This window comes from Peromyscus maniculatus, chromosome 1 (assembly GCF_049852395.1).
Source record: "Peromyscus maniculatus bairdii isolate BWxNUB_F1_BW_parent chromosome 1, HU_Pman_BW_mat_3.1, whole genome shotgun sequence".
NCBI classification, from domain to species: Eukaryota; Metazoa; Chordata; class Mammalia; order Rodentia; family Cricetidae; genus Peromyscus; species Peromyscus maniculatus.
Genome location: NC_134852.1, coordinates 112996465 through 113013464, shown reverse-complemented (window position 1 = coordinate 113013464; position 17000 = coordinate 112996465). Strand labels below are relative to the sequence as shown.

Below are 17000 nucleotides of genomic sequence, written 5' to 3'. Positions count from 1 at the left end.
CAATCCTCTTGCCGTGGTCTCCTGAGTGCTGGTATTAACAGGAGTAAGCCACCGTGCCTCACCCAAAGTCTTCATAAAGCGCCAAGGTGTGCAGAGCTGCCATCAGCCTCTAGAGTAGGGCCAGAAAATAGCTGTGATCTATTTCTATTAGAGCAGAGTAATTTTACTCTCAGGTTGTGATTCTGGTTAAGATTTCATTTCCTAGTGGGTGGTGGTGGCACATACCTTTAATCCCAGCACTAGAAGCAGAGGCAGTCAGATCTCTGTGAGTTCAGGGCCAGCCTGGTCTACATGGTGAGTTCTAGGTCAGCCAAAACTACATAGTGAGACCCTGTCTCAAAAAAAAAAAAAAATCATTTCCTGTAAAGAATAACCATCGGAGTATGACCTCCTCCCTCCCACCCCTAGGGGCTATGTGTAAGCCTATTGAGCCTGAGGCAAGTCTCCAACAGTCACAACTGCCTCCAGTTCAAGTCTGTACAGTTGTGACAGTGTTACCATCAGTAGAGAGGGGGAAATGAATGGTCTCATCCTACCTAAGGTTACCCAACACTATATCAGCTAAGACCTGGCAACCTTGAACTTTTGTCTCCTGGATTCCTCCTTAATGCTGCTGAAGACATTCCTCTGCATCTCACTGCTCACAAACTTGAATAGCCAAAATAAATAGTGGAGTGGTGGGCAGGACAGAGCAGGTTGAACCAGCAACACAAATGAATATACTTCCTTTATCGAGGGGTGACAAACAAAAACAAAAAGACCAAACATGTAAAAACCCAGGGTGCTAGAAATACAAACTCAATTCAGATTCAAGCTCATCTAGACCCTGGTCGTAATCCCTAGTGAGGTGCCTCTGAGCACCAAGTCAGGGAAGGGGACAGGAGTGAATTGGAGGCCAAGAGAAAGGGTGGGAAGGGGATCCCCTAGGTCTCCCGGTGTTCACCCCTACAGTGGTATCTCCATCTTCCCAATGACTGTGAAGATCTGCCAGGCCCTGTCCTCTTGGCCCCAACCTCACCCCAGCCAGGACTTGAAGGCCAGTGGCGATCGGTTCTCCCTCCCTTGCTTAGTCCTCACTTGCTCAGGCTTCTAGCCTTATTCTTTTCCTCCATATTCTTCTCCGTGATTAGTAGCAGGTTAAGTACTGTAGAAAGCCACAGTGAGGCTGGGGGCCAGAAGAGGTGGGGTGGAGACGGGATGGAGAGGAGGGAAGAGCTGTCCCAGGACCCCTCTCTTCATGGGATCCCAAACTGTACAACCAGCTCTTCTTTCGCGTCCACACGGATCTGAGAAAGTGCACTGTAGGCATAAGCAGCTATCCTGGAGACCTGAGACAGGAGCCAGGGAGGAAAAGAACAGACATGAGAGGGAGAGCTGGCAAAGTGGGAGATGGGATAGCAATAAAGAAATGGCCTGAGAAAGGACTGAAAACCAGAAAGAACTAGGTGTGGTGGTGCTTTCCTGTAATCCCACTACTCAGGAGGCTAAATCAGGAGGGTCACAAGTTCAATGCCAGCCTGGGCTGTAACAGTGAGTCCTCTGGAAAAACAAGGGTCAGGTTGTAGCTTACTGGTAGAACACTTGCCTAGCATGCACAAAGTCCTGGGTTTTATCTTTGGAAGGAAGTGAGGTGGGGGAGAAGGGTGGGGAGCAGGGCAGATGCTGGGAGAATAAAGGCTATGGGGAAGAACTAAGACGGCTATGAAAACTAAGAGAGCAAGGTGGGAATACGCTGGGCGCACCAAATGCCAGGCTCCCTCCCTCCCGTGAAGCAGCGTGGGAAGGGGGCAGGGGACAGGCCCGGGGTGCTCACCTGCTGCAAGTCAGAGAAGGGGATGGGCTCGCTGGCCAGCACTTGGTGGGGCTGGCTGGTGAGAGATGGCAGCGGCGGCAGCTTCTTCCAATGAGTCAGACTGCTGCTAAGCACAGCCAAGCGAGTACTGGCCGAGAGGGAGGGGTCATGGAAGGACAATTAGGCCAAAGCTTGCCCTGCCCTGTCCTGCCCTGCCCAGGCAAGCTTCACTCCCTCAGGCCAGGGGACCTTGGTGACAGGGTCATCACCAACTCACGTGACTGTACTCCTTTGGCCTGATCACCCTTGATCAAATGTATTGGGCAAACAGGGCTGACTTGAATGCCTGAGGCACCTAAGGGATCTGTAGTCAGTTTTCTGGGCTGCACCCAAATGAAGAGCCTGGACAGGGGACCAGACTCCAAAGCTAGAAAGAAATGACTAGGAGGCTGTCCCTGTGCTCACCTGTACTGCCTTGCCCGGTCCATGTACTCATGCTGCTCCATGCCCTGGGAGTCTGCAGCAGACACATCAATGATGTTGCTTTGAAGAGAAGAAAGAGAAGACATGACAGGTGCTTCGGAGAGGCACAGACAAGAATCAGTGCCAGTGGCCAAGTCCAATGCTATCTAACACCAGTACTCCCACCTGCCCAGTGTAACAGGGCAGAACCCAGAGGCATCTCTCCCCAGTGACCTCGTCCTATCCCAGAAGCTTGGCTGCCTCTGCCCCAGCCTGGTCCTATGACACTCACCTAGCTGTCTTGGCAAGGATGGAAGAGAGCAGGGCCTGCTCATCTGTGCGAGCTGAAGGCAGGCTGTGGTAGTTGGGCTCGGCCCCATTGAGGGCTTTGGTGGGGGTGCTACTGGGGTCCAGCAATAGCTTCCGCTCCTCCCGATCCTAGGAGAGGCCAGTGGAGAAAAGTCAGCCCTAGGACCTTCATTTCTTCTCCCAGGTCCTCTCCTCAGACCAGCTCTGACCTTTAAACACTAAAACTATTTTTATAAAGACAACTAAAGTATCCAGATGGATCCAAAGTCAAAAAACATTCATTCTCTGACTGATCCAAAGTCAGTGGTCTAGGAGGAACCTAGAGAACCTGAAAAATTCAGAGAGGAACAAAGCAGGCATTGAGCAACAGTCCTGGAGCCTCGGTGAACTGGTCAAATACCTACTGGACAAAGGCTATTGGAAACCAAGTCAGAGGAAGTGGGAAAGTACCAAAATAAAGGTACAGAGGAGGAAATAATACAAGTCAGAACCCAAGAAGAGCCTTCCTGGTTCCCTGGATAAAGTACTACCCAGCAAAGATGCTGGCCCCCAACATCGTGAGGCCCTAGACCCCAAGAGAAAGCAGGCCCATTGTATCTTGCCATTCCTCACATTACCTTAGTGCAGAAAAACTCCAAGCCCACAACTTAGACACAACACCAATAACCTCTCTTTTCTTCTTTCTCTTCAGGCTCTTTGTAAAGCCTCCACAAGAAACATTACTCACACATGCACACAACAGTCTTTCTATGTTCCCCAGGCTGCCCTAGTACTATATAACCAAACTGGCCTGGAACTTGCCAGTGTCCAGCCTCTACCTCCCCCAGTGCTGTGATTACAGGTATGTTCTGGGTGTTCTTTTCACCTCGCAGGCATTCACCTTCCTGTGGCCTGATACCTAGTATATGTTGAACTCAGAGAAACAGCAGAGCTGTTTCTCCCTTCCAAACTACACTCTTTGCCCAACACAGCCTCCTCAGTCTTTAGCAGCCCTGCTACTATTAGCCTGTATAGACACCACAACCACCAGAACTGATCTAGAACTAAACCAAGTCTCCATCTTGTGGAACTGTATTTTCCTTGTCCTGGTTCAGGCCCTGGTTCTAATCTACTGCCTTTTAGGCTCAGCACTGCCTTGAGTCCATCAACTGCAGATCTCTGCTGGCTTTGTGTCAGGTGCGATCTGGATAAGCAGACCTGCTGGATGTCTGTCTATTCAGTCCACAGAAGGCTAGGGCAGGCCACTTGTGAAGGAATATAGTGTGAAGGAGGAGGGGAGTGCTAGCCAATGCTGACCCATCAACCTTAGTGCTCAGCTGCCAGCCTCAGCACTCTCCTCCCAGCCTGGAGAGTTCCTACCAGTTTCCCTGCTGCAGCAGCCAACTTCATTGCCCAAACTCTCCCTCCAGAGAGCTACTTCCTCCTGGTCTTGCCTGCCCCACCCCAGACAGGCTCAACCGTTCCACCTTGCTCTTCCTCCTCAGGCCATTTGACCCAGTTCACCCTGGCAAAAGGAAGCATCTATGGCCTTCTGCCCCATTACCTCTAGGTTCCCAGACAATCTTTCTCCTTCCTCAGTATTAACAGGCTAGAAAGATAAAGTGTTTGCCAAAGATGAAAGGATCTCTAAGGAAAGCTGGCTCATAATGAGACTCAAAATATTTTCTATGCCTGCTTTTCCCAGCCCCATTGCTGACAAATATTCACCCCCATTCCCCCATCAGGGGTTCAAGAACAAGGTTGTGTTTCTAATTTCCTGAAGAGGCCCAGCAACTCCAAAGAACAGACAAACTGAGCTAAGAGTAGTGATACACACCTTTAATCCCAGCACTCTGGCAAGGCAGGAAGATCTCCGAGTTAAAAACAGCCTGGTCTACATAGCAAGTTCCAGGCCAGTCAAGGCTACATAAAGATACCCACCCCACCCCACCCCACCCCCGCCAAAGTTAATGACATCACCTGACACCCAAAGAATGAGTGGTACATGGGGTAAGTTACAGGCTGTAGCATAGACCCATGGTGTCTGCCCACAACGGAATACCTCAGAGCTTCTCCCAGCACATAAAGCACATGATTTGTGCTTACAAACACCTTGGCTAGAGTACTTCTAAGGTTAGCTAAATCTTAGATCCTCTGAACTTTTCCCTCAGCTTTAAACAGATGTTAACTCATATGACTGGTCAATGTAAAAGCCTTCTGAAGCCCATAAAGTTTGTACATTTCTCTTTTTCTTTGAGACAGACATTGTGTACCTCAAAACTGGCCTAGAACTCACTATGTAACCAGACTGACCAAACTTGAAGCAGTTCTCCTTTTCAGCCCCCAAAGTACTGGGATTCTAAGTGTAAGCCGACAGGGCTGGCTTTCTTCCTATACTCAAGGGCCAGACCGCAGTGAAGATGGAAGGGCCTGCTGAAGAGGCCTGGGGATAGGACCTTATCCGTACAGCACATGCTGAGCAAGCAGAAAGCCCTGGGTTCGATCTCCACTACTGCATAAACTGGACATGCATGGTACATGCCTGTGATGCCAGCACTCAGGCAGAAGCAGGAGAATCACAAGTTCAAGGTCATTCTCAACTACATAGCAGGTCTGCCAGTCTGGGCTACATGAGACCTTGTCTCAGCAGAAATGAGACTCAAGGGGAAGGTAGAATTTTGGGAAAGAAGCAAGTCCAGCTCTCCCTCCTAGAAGTTTGGCATCCTTTCCCCATAACAGACCACATGCTTTAAGAGACATTTTCCCACTAGGCAGGAATACTGCCCTCTCCTTTTTTTTGATGTTTTGTGGTGGGTTCCTGTTTTTGCTGTTCTCTCCTTTAGCAGGTCAGGATGAAGTGACAGATTCTTGCCACAGGGCATGTCAAACTCATGTCAAATAACCTGATCAGGAACCACTCACGCTGCCACACAAATCACATTTTCCTAAACTGCAGTTCTTAACCCAAAGCACCTTCACTGGGGAAAAAAAACTTTTGAAGTACAGTGATACCACTTCTTTCTCTGACTGTGTCCTCCACTAGATTGAGTGAAACTGTTCTTTATGGCTTGGTGCTTACTGTGTAAAGAAAGCAGAACTCGCCGGGCGGTGGTGGCGCACGCCTTTAATCCCAGCACTCGGGAGGCAGAGCCAGGCGGATTTCTGTGAGTTCGAGGCCAGCCTGGTCTCCAAAGCGAGATCCAGGAAAGGCGCAAAGCTACACAGAGAAACCCTGTCTCGAAAAAACCAAAAAAAAAAAAAAAAAAGAAAGCAGAACTCAGGCTTTGAGGCAACTATAAAAGGTATGGCCAGTGGCCTGAGACCCAGCCTTGCGAGTCTCCCCTCCTCAAAAGTGGTCAGGCAAAAAGACAGGTTGTGGTGTGGAGAGAAACGAGAGTGCACCAAGGGAAAGATGGAAAATTTAAAATACAAAACACGAAATCTCTCCGAGCTCCTGTTTTCTCGAAGGAATAACCCTACAGTCATTTTTCAGGAGGCACTCTCTAGCTAGAGGAACCTTCAGGCACAGGCAGGGAAGAGCAAGCCCATCTCAATCAAATGTGCTCACTCTCCCTTCTTTCCTCCATATGGATCAAAGCTAAACTCTATTGCTTCCCTCAAGTCCCGATGTCTTCACTCGATTAAATTCTTCACTGGCCAACTCAAATGCCACCAACTTCCAGAGGCCTTCCGACACTAGGCCAGCAGTGACACTACCTCTTTAACATCAGTAACAGAACATACACAATTTTCTGATTTATTTCAGGAGACTAAGCCTCAAATTTCCTATCTCTAGAATGGGTTCGTAAAGTCCTTATACAAGCAACAGTGAAGGCACGGGAATCCGAGAAAGCAAATGCTTCCCAGAAACCCAGTCTGAGGATTCAAGCTGTGAAAGTACAAGGGTACTGGAAAGTGGAGGGGGAGGGGCCGAGGCAGGCGGCCGCCGGCGTAACCCTAGGCTGGAGCAAAACTAGATCTTTGAGAGGGTAGGAGCCCGGCTTGGCGTCCTCTGTAATCTGTCCCCTCCAGGCCTCCGTACTCCGGGAGCCTGCAGTCCAGCTCCCGGCCGCTGCGGGCTTTTTCCTGGGCCCCACGTCCCGCGGTCGTAGCCCACAGTCCCAAACCCCGCCAGCCGCGGCCGCACCTGGTCCGAGTCCTCGTTTTCGCTGCTATAGCAGCACCCCATGGCGGGGTCGGGCCGGGCGCTCAGGCGGCGCCGAGGAGGGACGGCGTCCGTCAGGAGCCTTTCCGGTCACATGACCCGGGGCTGCCTCCCGCTCCCCTCCCCCGCCTAGCCTGTCCCAAAGTCTCTCGGGCACCACAGCCAAATCTCGCCTTCCGGCCCCGCCCCTCCGCGTGACCATCGCCAACCAATGGAAAAGCGCGTCCTACGTGACAGGACGCGGGGCACGTGATTCGAGAGGAGCGTCACGTGATTTTGTTGTCCCAGTCTCCAGCTCTGAGTCCTTTCGTCCCCTGGCCGGAGTGCGAGTTGAGTGTCTGATCACATGGTGTCAAGGCCACCTTTGTGGGCCGAGATCTGTCAAGATTAACTCTTCAGTGCCACGAGAGGGGCGAGTAGCGTGGTGGAGTTGAACTGGATGTGCTTCACTCGGGAGCTATTTGAGAGTTTCTGTGTGTGTCTGTGTGTGTGTGTGTGTGTGTGTGTGTGTGTGCGCGCGCGCGCGTGTGCGTGTGAGAGAGAGACCAAGGCCTCACTATGGAACCCTAGCTGACCTAAAATTCGCTGTGTAGACCAGGCTGGCCTCGAATTTAGAGAGCCAGTTGCCACTGCCTTCCGAGTACTAGGATTAAGGGCATATGTCACTATGCCCGGCAAAACTGTATATTTATTTATTTTGAGTACATATGTGAGTGTGAACACATGTGTCATGGTGCACATATGGAGATCACAGAACAACTTGTGGGAGTTGGTTTTCTTTCCACCATATCGTTCTTAGGGATTGAAGTCAGATTCAGATTGTCAGGCTTTATGGCAGGTGGCTTCTAGCCACTGAGCCATCTTTCTAGTCCCTTATTTGGCAGTTTCTTGATTAAGGTGAATTCTGCCTGTGCAGGCAGATGGCACACACTCCTCCCTCCAAATCAGGGGTTACAATCTTCAAAACCCAAATACAAATCTTCCTGTTTGCCTTTTCTGATCCTATTCTGAGCACCTCCGTCTCTTTACTTAATCTGATGGCATCAGTTACTCAAATGGCAAATGTTAGGGCTAGAGACAACTCAATGACTAGGAGCACTGGCTCCTCCAGGGGACCCAAGTTCAATTCCCAGCACCACATAGTGGCTCACAGTCATCTATAACTCTAGTCCCAGGATAAACGACACCCTCTTCTGGCCTCATACACGTACAGGGTGCACAGACACACATGCAGACCAAACATGCATATATATAAATTTAAAACAAACCCCAAAGGCTGCAGAGATGGCTCAGAGGTTAGGAGCACTGGCTGCTCTTCCAGAGGTCCTGAGTTCAATTCCCAGCAACTACATGGTGGCTCACAGCCATCTATAATGAGATCTGGTGCCCTCTTCTGGTGTGCAGGCAGAACACTGTATACATAAATAATAAAAAACAAAACAAAGCCACAAATATTTACTGCCTACGGTGTGGTGTGCCACTCCCTCATAATTGTAGAATTCCCTAGTCTGGTGATCACAGTGTATTTTATTGTTTCTGATTTCATCTCTGCTACTAAATGTGAGCTACTGAAAGACAGGGACAGAGTCTAACTCTTCTCTGTGACCTATGCCCTAACACAGAAAACTTGGATTTTGAACTGAGTATATAAGTCTCAATTATTTCGGCTTATATCATGCCCCATGTCCTGATCCCAAGGGATTGGAGAAGTCACCAGACCTAGCAGCTTTTATTCATTCTTCAAATCAAGACCCTAGAGTTTTGCTGTTTCTCTAGGGTTCCTGGCAGGTGTGGGGGTGGGGGGAAGGCAGCTGAAATTTGTCCCTGGGCCTGGTAACCTGAACTGCAGGTCTCAGGTAACAACAGCCTCAGCATCAATAATTGAAATCAGGTCTAGCCTCCTTCAGGGTTATTCCTCTCAAGGACTTCCAATTCCGGTACTCTGGTCTTTCCTAGGAGCCTTCAGCCCAGGTAAGCAGGGCCTTGTGGGTTTCCAAGCACACCAATTCATGCTCATATCACAAACTTCTTCACATTCATTCATATACTCTAAATTTTAGCATACACTCCCCTTCCAACCAAGGGTTTTGCAAAAACAGCTCGCCAAGGTCAGATCTGGGCAGGGGAGCAGTGGGAGAAAATATATAGAACCAAGGAGGATGAACACCTCAAAAGCAAAGCAGACAGAAAGAGCTCTTGAATGGAAAAGACAGTCCAGCCTAACATGGTAGAGAGGGTGAAATTACTTTTGGGACGGGTCTCAAATGTAGCCCAAGTTGGCTTCAAACTTGAGATCCTTCTACCTTGGCCTTCTGCATGATGGGATTACAAGTGTACACCAAAATACCATGGATTTTTTTTTTAAGATTTTATTTCTATTTTATATGTACGCATGCTTTGCCTGAATGACTTCTGTGTACCATGTGCAATGCGGTGCCTGCAGAGACCAAAAAAGGGCTTCAGATCCCCTGAGATTGAAGTTACAGACAGTTGAGAGCAACCAGATGTGGGTGCTGAGAAACTTTGAAGAGCATTCAGTGCTCTTAACCATTGAGCCATCTCTCCAATTTGTTTTGGTTTTGCTGTTAAGATTTTGTGTTTTGCTTATACTCATGTTCATCACTGTGTGAGCCCTTGAAGGTCAGAAGAGGGGTTGGATCTCCTGGAACTGGGGTTATAAACGTTGGTGAGCCACCATGTGAGTGCTGGGACTGAACCAACGTCCTCTGCAAGAGCAGCAAATCCTTTTAACCACTGAGCCATCTCTCCAGCTGTAGGCAGTGTTTTGATACCATTTACTGAAGCAGAGCATAGTGGGAGAGTGAAGTGATTTGAACACAAAGCTTTTTTTCTGGTTTTTAATTTTTGTTTTTAATGTGTGGTGTCTCTGTGTGTGTGTGTGTGTGTGTGTGTGTGTGTGTGTGTGTGTGTGTGTGTGTTTGGTTTTTCAAGACAGGGTTTCTCCATGTGGTTTTGGTTCCTGTCCTGGATCTCTCTTTGTAGACCAAGCTAGCCTCAAACTCACAGAGATCCATATGGCTCTGCCTCCCGAGTACTGGGATTAAAGGTGTGTGCCCGGCAAGCTTTTCTCTTTGGCTACACTATAATGAATGGATCAGAGTATGGTGGCAGGAAGATACCCCAAGAAACTGATGAAAAGGTCCTGAAGAAGAGTGATGTTAGGGAAGTCAAAAAGTGGATGGAGATAGGGAACAATGTAGAAATGGATCCCCAGTCATGACTAAAAGAGATATAGTTGAGGTAGGGTGCTAAACACAGGCATGGAAAGACTTAGATTCCAGTTCTGCTGTGTCTCTGGCAAAAGTCAGCCTCTCTCAGCCAGTTTGGATAAGAGTTGCAACTGATAAAGGCTGCACAAATGACAGGCAAATGGTACATGTAGGTTTCCCTCCCAGCCTCCCTCTGTCCTAGGACCCAGGTAGGGACAATGTCCCCTGCCATTGCACTGGCATTCCTGCCACTTGTGGTGACGCTGCTGGTGAGATACCGGCATCATTTCCGACTGCTGGTGCGTACAGTCCTGCTAAGAAGCTTCAGGGACTGCCTGTCAGGACTTCGAATTGAGGAGCGGGCCTTCAGCTACGTGCTCACCCATGCCCTGCCTGGAGACCCTGGTCACATCCTCACCACTCTAGACCACTGGAGCAGCTGCTGCGAGTACCTGAGCCACATGGGCCCTGTTAAAGGTCAGTGACCCCTTCCTTAGCCTTCTGTTTCAGAAATAATCCCAAGATGGTGAAGAAAGATCTGGCATTACCCACTGCTTTACTGGGTAAATAGGAAGCTTCAAGATTGTGTTTATGACTTTTTTTTCATTTGGAAATGAGGAGCCTGGACCAAGTTCAATTATCCAGCAGACATTTATTGCCACTCTTTTGTACCAGGTGCTGAGGGAGGAGGTAGAAGTCACAGAGGGTGAACCAGCCACAAATGCTGGCCTCAAAGAGCATAACACAGGGAAATAATCATAACTCCGAGCTTTGTAATGATCTGTTCTAGACTTTCTTCCCTACCAGAGACGTCCACGTCTAATTGAGGATAGCTGTCTGCTTAGACAGCACAGTACTTAAGTATTAAGAGGTGTATCCAATTCCAAAATCAAAAAGTCAACGAGCAATAGGGGGAGTGCAGGGATTTGAGTATGAAACTGACAATGTCTCAGGAACCTGGAAGGTGGGGTGGTTGTTTTTGCTTGGGCCCTCCTGGAGGAAGGAACATTTAAACTGAGTCTAGAATGCCTGGATTCAAGTTGGCCAGGAGGATGGGGACAGGAGTGGGAAAGGGCAGTCAGCCTGTCAGCCTCATCTCTAAATACAACATGAAGAAAGCACAGCAGCATGTTGGATTCTGGGCACACCCATTTTGGATGTTTTCTACAGCAGCCATCTTGCCCCACAGGTCAGATTCTGATGCGGCTGGTAGAAGAGAAGGCCCCTGCTTGTGTGCTGGAGCTGGGCACCTACTGCGGATATTCTACACTGCTCATTGCACGCGCTTTGCCCCCTGGGAGTCGCCTTCTCACTGTGGAGCGCGACCCTCGTACAGCAGCAGTGGCTGAAAAACTCATCCGGCTGGCTGGCTTCGATGAGCAAATGGTCAGGCTCCCATCTCCCCAAAGCTGGTCTCTCCTCAACTACCCCAGGAATTGCTCTAGCCAGGCCTCTTTTGTGAGGGCCTCCCATTCAAGGAATTCCACCAGGCAGCTGGCATACTGGAGGGCATGTAGCTCCTACCCCCTCAATCCAGAGTCATTTGCTCTTAGTTCCTACTGGACTACAAAAGCAGCAGCTCTAAGAGGAGGCTCCCCATAGCCAAGCAAATCTGAGTCCAAAGCTTATTGTTCAGTTAGTTGTGTGGCCTCAGGTAAAGCACATATCCTCTGATTCTCAGCTTCTTCGTGGACACATAATGGAAATTACAATAGTGATACTGACTTCTGGATTTCTGAGGCCAGAGGAAATGTGAGACACTCCTGAGGGCCTACACCAGTACCTGGCATGACATCAGCCAGATCCCGAGGGGTCTGGAGTGGGAAACCATTCCTCCGTATTCTCACCTCCTATGGCTTTCCCCACAGGTGGAACTCATTGCAGGAAGCTCAGAGGAAGTGATCCCACGTCTAAGAGCTCAGCACCAGCTGAATCGGGCAGATCTGGTGCTCCTGGCACACCGACCTCGATATTACTTAAGGGATCTGCAGCTACTGGAGGCCCATGCTCTGCTTCCAAATGGTGCCACAGTATTGGCTGACCATGTGCTTTTTCCTGGTGCACCCCGCTTCCTACAGTACACCAAGAGCTGCGGCCGCTATCGCTGTCGCCTCCACCACACCAGCCTCCCAGACTTCCCTGCCATCAAGGATGGCATAGCCCAACTCACCTATGCTGGACCTGGCTGAGATCCAGGACCTGGGATATTGACTGATACAATCCCAACCCCATTCAAGCAAGGACCTCAGAATATCCCCTTTCCCTTTTGGTTTAGTGTCCAGCATATGCTAGGTTCAGGCTGGGGAGGCTTCTCAACTTTGCTCAACCCCAGCCTCCATACCGATCCAAAGCATCAAAGTCTCAGTCTCCTTGGTCTCACAAGGTCCTCTCCTAGAAAACCAGAGACTGGAAGCAAGAGGCTGAGCCTTCAACCTAGTTCTGTTATTGATTGCTCCCTCCAGGTGAGTCCTTCCCTCTTCTGAGATTCAGTCTATTCTCTTAACACTAAGGGGCTGGAAAGATGGCTCAACAGTTAAGAGAATTGGCTGTTGCTCTCTAACTAGAGAACTTAGGTTCAATTCCCAACACTCACATGACACAGGCACACATGTGATATACATACATACATACAGACAAAAATCTCTAAGCAGAAAATAAATAAATGACAACAAAAAGAAGACAGCTGGCTGGCAGTGCCCAGAGAATCCCAGCTGTGAGTCTCAGACAGCTTCTGGATGGGATCAGAGGCAGCTGTAGACAATGAGGCCCTGTAGAGAGCATCTGGGTGCAAGCTAGGCCACAGGAATTATCAATCAGAGAAGGCTGGGCTCCAATCCTGGCCCACTTGGTCCATTAGGTTTGCTTGAGATCCCTTAAATGACCCCTTCCCAATGTCCAAGAAAAGATACTGGACTTCTCTGGGTCCCACCAACAAACAGGGAATAGACATTGGGGGAAAGAATCAGTCCTGTGTCTTTATTAAAGAGGGTTAGAAAGGGACCACACCTGGCAACCAAGGAATGAGGTACCAGCCAGGAAGGTGGGATGGGCTCAGGCTCTAGGGATTCAAGGGAAGACTGATGGCCTGGGAGGGCCCAAGGAAACCTTGTCCTGGCAGCAGCTGAGAAAGTGCCTAAGGGAAAGCTTTAGACACTACAGCCACAAGTTGGTTCTGCAGGCTGAGGGGCTGAAGCTGTGGATGCAAGATAGGTTGGGGTGGCCCGGAATCACCCTGAGGCCACCTTGGCTTGTCTACCTAGATCATCCACTGGTCCTGATCCTGTTCGTTGCCTTCCATGTCCACCTGAAGAGGAGGCTGGGTGTGGGTGGGGAGGGGCCTCAGCCAGCCTCAGCCCAGATCCTGCCCCTGGGTAGAGCCAGGGTTTCTGCATCCCTTGGCCATCAATTAGATCAGGGGCAGGAGCCTAGGAACAAAGGCACTCCCTACACCCCGCCTACCTCATTGACCTCTCCATCATCAGGTGACTCATTATAGTCATTCATCTCATCCATGTCCTGCATGTCCTCATCATCTTCTGAATCCTCTTCACTGTCCTCATCATCTTCATCATCCTCTTCTTCCTCATCATCATAGTGCTGGTAGGGCAAGAGAGAGTCTGTAGGTCTCAGGGCTACCTGGACCAGGTCAAGAGCTGGCCTCCTTGGAGCCTCCTCCTTCCTAACCCTGCCCACCTTGGTATGGCAGGCTGCAGCATGACCTGAGGGACCTTAGTGCTAGGCCCAATGCCTGCACCTCAAGTTCCCACTTTAGCTGTCTACCCAGGTTGAGAACCACAATTGTTCTGAGACAGAAGCAGGGCTTCACAAACCACAGCCCCCCCACCCCATCCCCGCCCCCCCGCACTCCCCCCCAGCCAGCCACTCACCTCTGAGGCTGGCTTGCCAATAGGTACCAGGTTGTTGTCTTTCTCTGCGATGCTTTGGAGCTGTGGGCAAAGGCGTTTGGGGGAAAAGCAGGGCCAAGGCCCAAGCACAGCAGGTCAAGGGCATGGGATTAGCTTACTATACCCCTTAGAAGACCCCCAAATGTTGAAACAAAGATTCCCCCACCCCCAGTTCTCAGGAAGATTCAATCCCCCTTTCTCCTGTCATCTGCTCCTGATAAAATTGATGGACATATGTAAAGTCTTTTGGTCTCAGTTTTCTCATGTAATTCTGGTGAGGGTGAAGTGAGACACTTGGCCTAGAATATTGTAGGTCCTTTTTAAGTAATTAATTTAAAATGATTAAGTCCTGTGATTTATAGAAAAGAACTTAGGCTGTCAGAAGCTTGACATCTTACCTAGCCCTGAAGTCCTGTGGCCCCTCAGCCAGTTAGAGTACTACAAAATGAGAGCTTTAGCCTCCAAGTACCCAGCTTGACTATTCCCAACCCAGAGAAAAGTACTAAGCAGGTCTCCAGAATAAGGCAAGGTCATGACCCATGGTCATCTTCATGCTGAGCTTGGTCCTCACTCACCCAAGCCTGATGCTGCTGCTCCTGCTGCTGCAGCTCTGTCTCCTCCACACAGGGTCGATCCAGATTAAACCACAATGTCTCAGTCACACGAGGGAACAGGGAAGGGAACAAAGTGGACATGGCTCCTAAGCTGAGGGAAAGGGTCAAGTGAATATGTTTTGTTTTGTTTCAATGCAGTTGTAATTTGATTTAGGGGTGGGGTGGAGTGGGAGGTAGCAGAGAAGCTTCCCTTCCCTCTCGAAATCAGACAGACCTGAGTTTGAGTCCTGGCTCCATCACTTACTAGCTGTTTGACTTTGGCCAATACACTTAACCTCTCTGGGCCTCAGTTTCCTCATCTGTAAAAATGGGGATAATAACAATCATATCATCCTCAAAGTTATTCTGAAAACAAAATAAAATAATGGATAAAGTTGTATGCTGCTCAAGGAGAGAAGAGACTGGGAGCCAGAGATGGAATGTGGCATTGTGATTATGTACAAAATTAGCAATAGCAGGGATCTAGGAAAAATTCTCTTTAAACATACACACACACACACACACACACACACACACACACACACATCATAAAACTCATTTTTTACTCTTGATTCATATCACATCCAACCAGTGCAAAAATGTTAGTGTGAACCACCTCTTTCACCGATCACTACACACAACCAAGGATAAAATATTACTAGGAAGCATGGATAAATACAGACAAATAGAGGAATGAGTGATGAACTGACATCAACTTTGTGGATTAAACAAACAAAGAGAACAAACAAAATCAACTTTGTGGATTAAAGCTGATGACCAGGAAGATCATCAAGAAGCTGAATTAAAATCCATCAGCTCATAAGACCCAGTGACAGGTAAGCTTGACTTTGGGTCGCACACCGGGTGGGGCTTACTTAGAACACACACAAGGAAGGGATCCTGGCCCAGTAACGTAGCAAGAGCGCAGGAAAAAACAGAAATAGTGTCTCTCTCTCTTTTTTTTTTTCCTTTTCTTTTCTTTTTTTAAATGAGATAGGGTCTCACTACGTAGCCCTGGCTGGTGTGGAACTCACTCTATAGACCAGGCTAGTCCCAAACTCACAGAGATCCGCATGCCTCAGCCCCCGAATGCTGGGATTAAAGGCGTACGCCAGCCACCACACTCGCCTCTACTCTAGCTTTTGTTCTAATGGGATCCACGCAGAACTAGCCGCTGCCATTCCCTAGACCAAAGCTCCCCAGGCCCGTGTGACAGGCGAACAGCGCCCACCCTCATGCCAAAAGTACTGACAGAACCTGTATCCTAAAACCCTACCCACCGCCGCCCATACTCCGCTCATTATGATAATGACTGTGAGCTCGACCAACAGGAAGGAGGCAGGGGCGGGTCTCCGACAGGAATTTGTCCTTATAGGGAAGCTAATCGCAAAAATGCGCGCGGCCTGGCTGAAGCCAATTAACTGAAAGAAATGCTGGGTGACAGGAAGTGAAACCAATGAATGACGGAACTTGGGTGATGGGTGGGGCTTAGACTCAAGGAAGCGGCCAATGAGCAGGGTGTCGTTAAGCGTAAAGGAGCCGAACAGCTGAGTTGCTGGGGAGGCGAGTCAAAGGAACTGGGTTTCTCTGGAAGCAGGAGGAAAGAACGAGCAAGGAGACAGCAACAGCTTCGTTTCCGCACTTACCGCGCCAAGAGCCGGCAGCCGGCAGCGACCCGGAAGCGCTTCCCCAGGACTGAGCGGAAGAACCCACCAGAATCCGGGACCCACTCAACGCATGCGTTCTCCGTCTCCTTTTGTTTCCCGCTCTAGCCTACCAAACCGGAAGTGATGCTGACGTACCTTAGTCACGTACTAGTTGGGGGCGGGCACTTACTTGCGGGGCCTACCTATTGGCCCCGCCTTGAATTTCCGGCCAAGGGGTTTTTCTGCCTGGCCCCGCCCCGGCGTCCGCCTGGCCCCGCCCCCCGTGGTCAGGTGGTGTTTGCATGCTAATCTCTTGGGAACGAATGCCTGCAATGGTCGCAGCTTAAGACCTGTGTGTCGCTGCGTTTCAGGAGCATCTGTTTCCATCCTTCTGTTCTCTCAGACTCAGTTTCCCGTTTGAACACATTCTTTTCTTTTTGTGAGGATACCTTAAACATGGTAGACAAACCTACTGTCACGGAACTGCATCATGTTCATAATATTTCCTCTTCTTTTTTGAGACAAGGTCTCACTGTATGTTCCTGACGGGCCTGAAACTCACTATGTAAACCAGGCTGGCCTCGAAGTCACCGAGACTTCATCTTCCTGCCTTGCCCCGTGCTGGTATTAAAGGTATGCACCACCATGCCGGCCTCTTTTTAAGTTATTTAATTTAAAATTTTATGTGTATGAGTGCTTGGCCTGCATATATATATGTATTTGCACCATGTTGGTGCCTGGTGCCTGTAGAGCCCAGAACAGATTTTTGGATCCCCAGAATCCAACTGCAGTTAAAGATGGTTGTGAGCCGGCATGGAAGTGCTGGGGAATTGAACGGGTCCTCTGGAAGAGAAACCAGTGCATTTTTTGTTGTTGTTTTCTTTTTCAAGACAGGGTTTCTCCGTGTAACAGCCCTAGC

The 17000-nt window shown here is 49.4% G+C and overlaps 3 protein-coding genes across 12 annotated transcripts; 1 reads left to right on the top strand and 2 right to left on the bottom strand.

The window, feature by feature from the left end:
• Window positions 1-714: 714 nt before the first annotated feature.
• Window positions 715-6829, bottom strand: Lamtor1 (late endosomal/lysosomal adaptor, MAPK and MTOR activator 1). Its single transcript, XM_006993281.3, has 5 exons — window positions 6690-6829; window positions 2547-2692; window positions 2258-2335; window positions 1814-1940; window positions 715-1328 (listed from the first exon to the last, which is right to left on the bottom strand). Exons 1-5 carry the CDS (start codon window positions 6729-6731, stop codon window positions 1236-1238), a joined length of 486 nt encoding a protein of 161 aa, XP_006993343.1. The 5' UTR covers window positions 6732-6829; the 3' UTR covers window positions 715-1235.
• Window positions 6830-6878: 49 nt separating this feature from the next.
• Window positions 6879-12899, top strand: Tomt (transmembrane O-methyltransferase). Its single transcript, XM_015986798.3, has 3 exons — window positions 6879-10414; window positions 11127-11323; window positions 11806-12899. The coding sequence occupies exons 1-3, from the start codon at window positions 10156-10158 to the stop codon at window positions 12124-12126; spliced, it is 777 nt and encodes a 258-aa protein (XP_015842284.1). The 5' UTR covers window positions 6879-10155; the 3' UTR covers window positions 12127-12899.
• Anapc15 (anaphase promoting complex subunit 15) lies at window positions 12887-16205 on the bottom strand. Of its 10 annotated transcripts, none has more exons than XM_006993284.4 (6): window positions 16082-16205; window positions 14671-14755; window positions 14418-14547; window positions 13825-13884; window positions 13397-13534; window positions 12887-13241 (listed from the first exon to the last, which is right to left on the bottom strand). In XM_006993284.4, exons 2-6 carry the CDS (start codon window positions 14691-14693, stop codon window positions 13194-13196), a joined length of 399 nt encoding a protein of 132 aa, XP_006993346.1. In that variant the 5' UTR covers window positions 14694-14755; window positions 16082-16205; the 3' UTR covers window positions 12887-13193. The 10 variants fall into 10 exon arrangements, with proteins under 10 accessions (XP_006993346.1, XP_076404988.1, XP_076404999.1 ...); XM_076548873.1 differs by having other exon boundaries at window positions 12887-13253; window positions 16082-16200; XM_076548884.1 differs by having other exon boundaries at window positions 12887-13253; window positions 14701-14755; window positions 16082-16196.
• Between the last annotated feature and the right edge of the window lie 795 nt (window positions 16206-17000).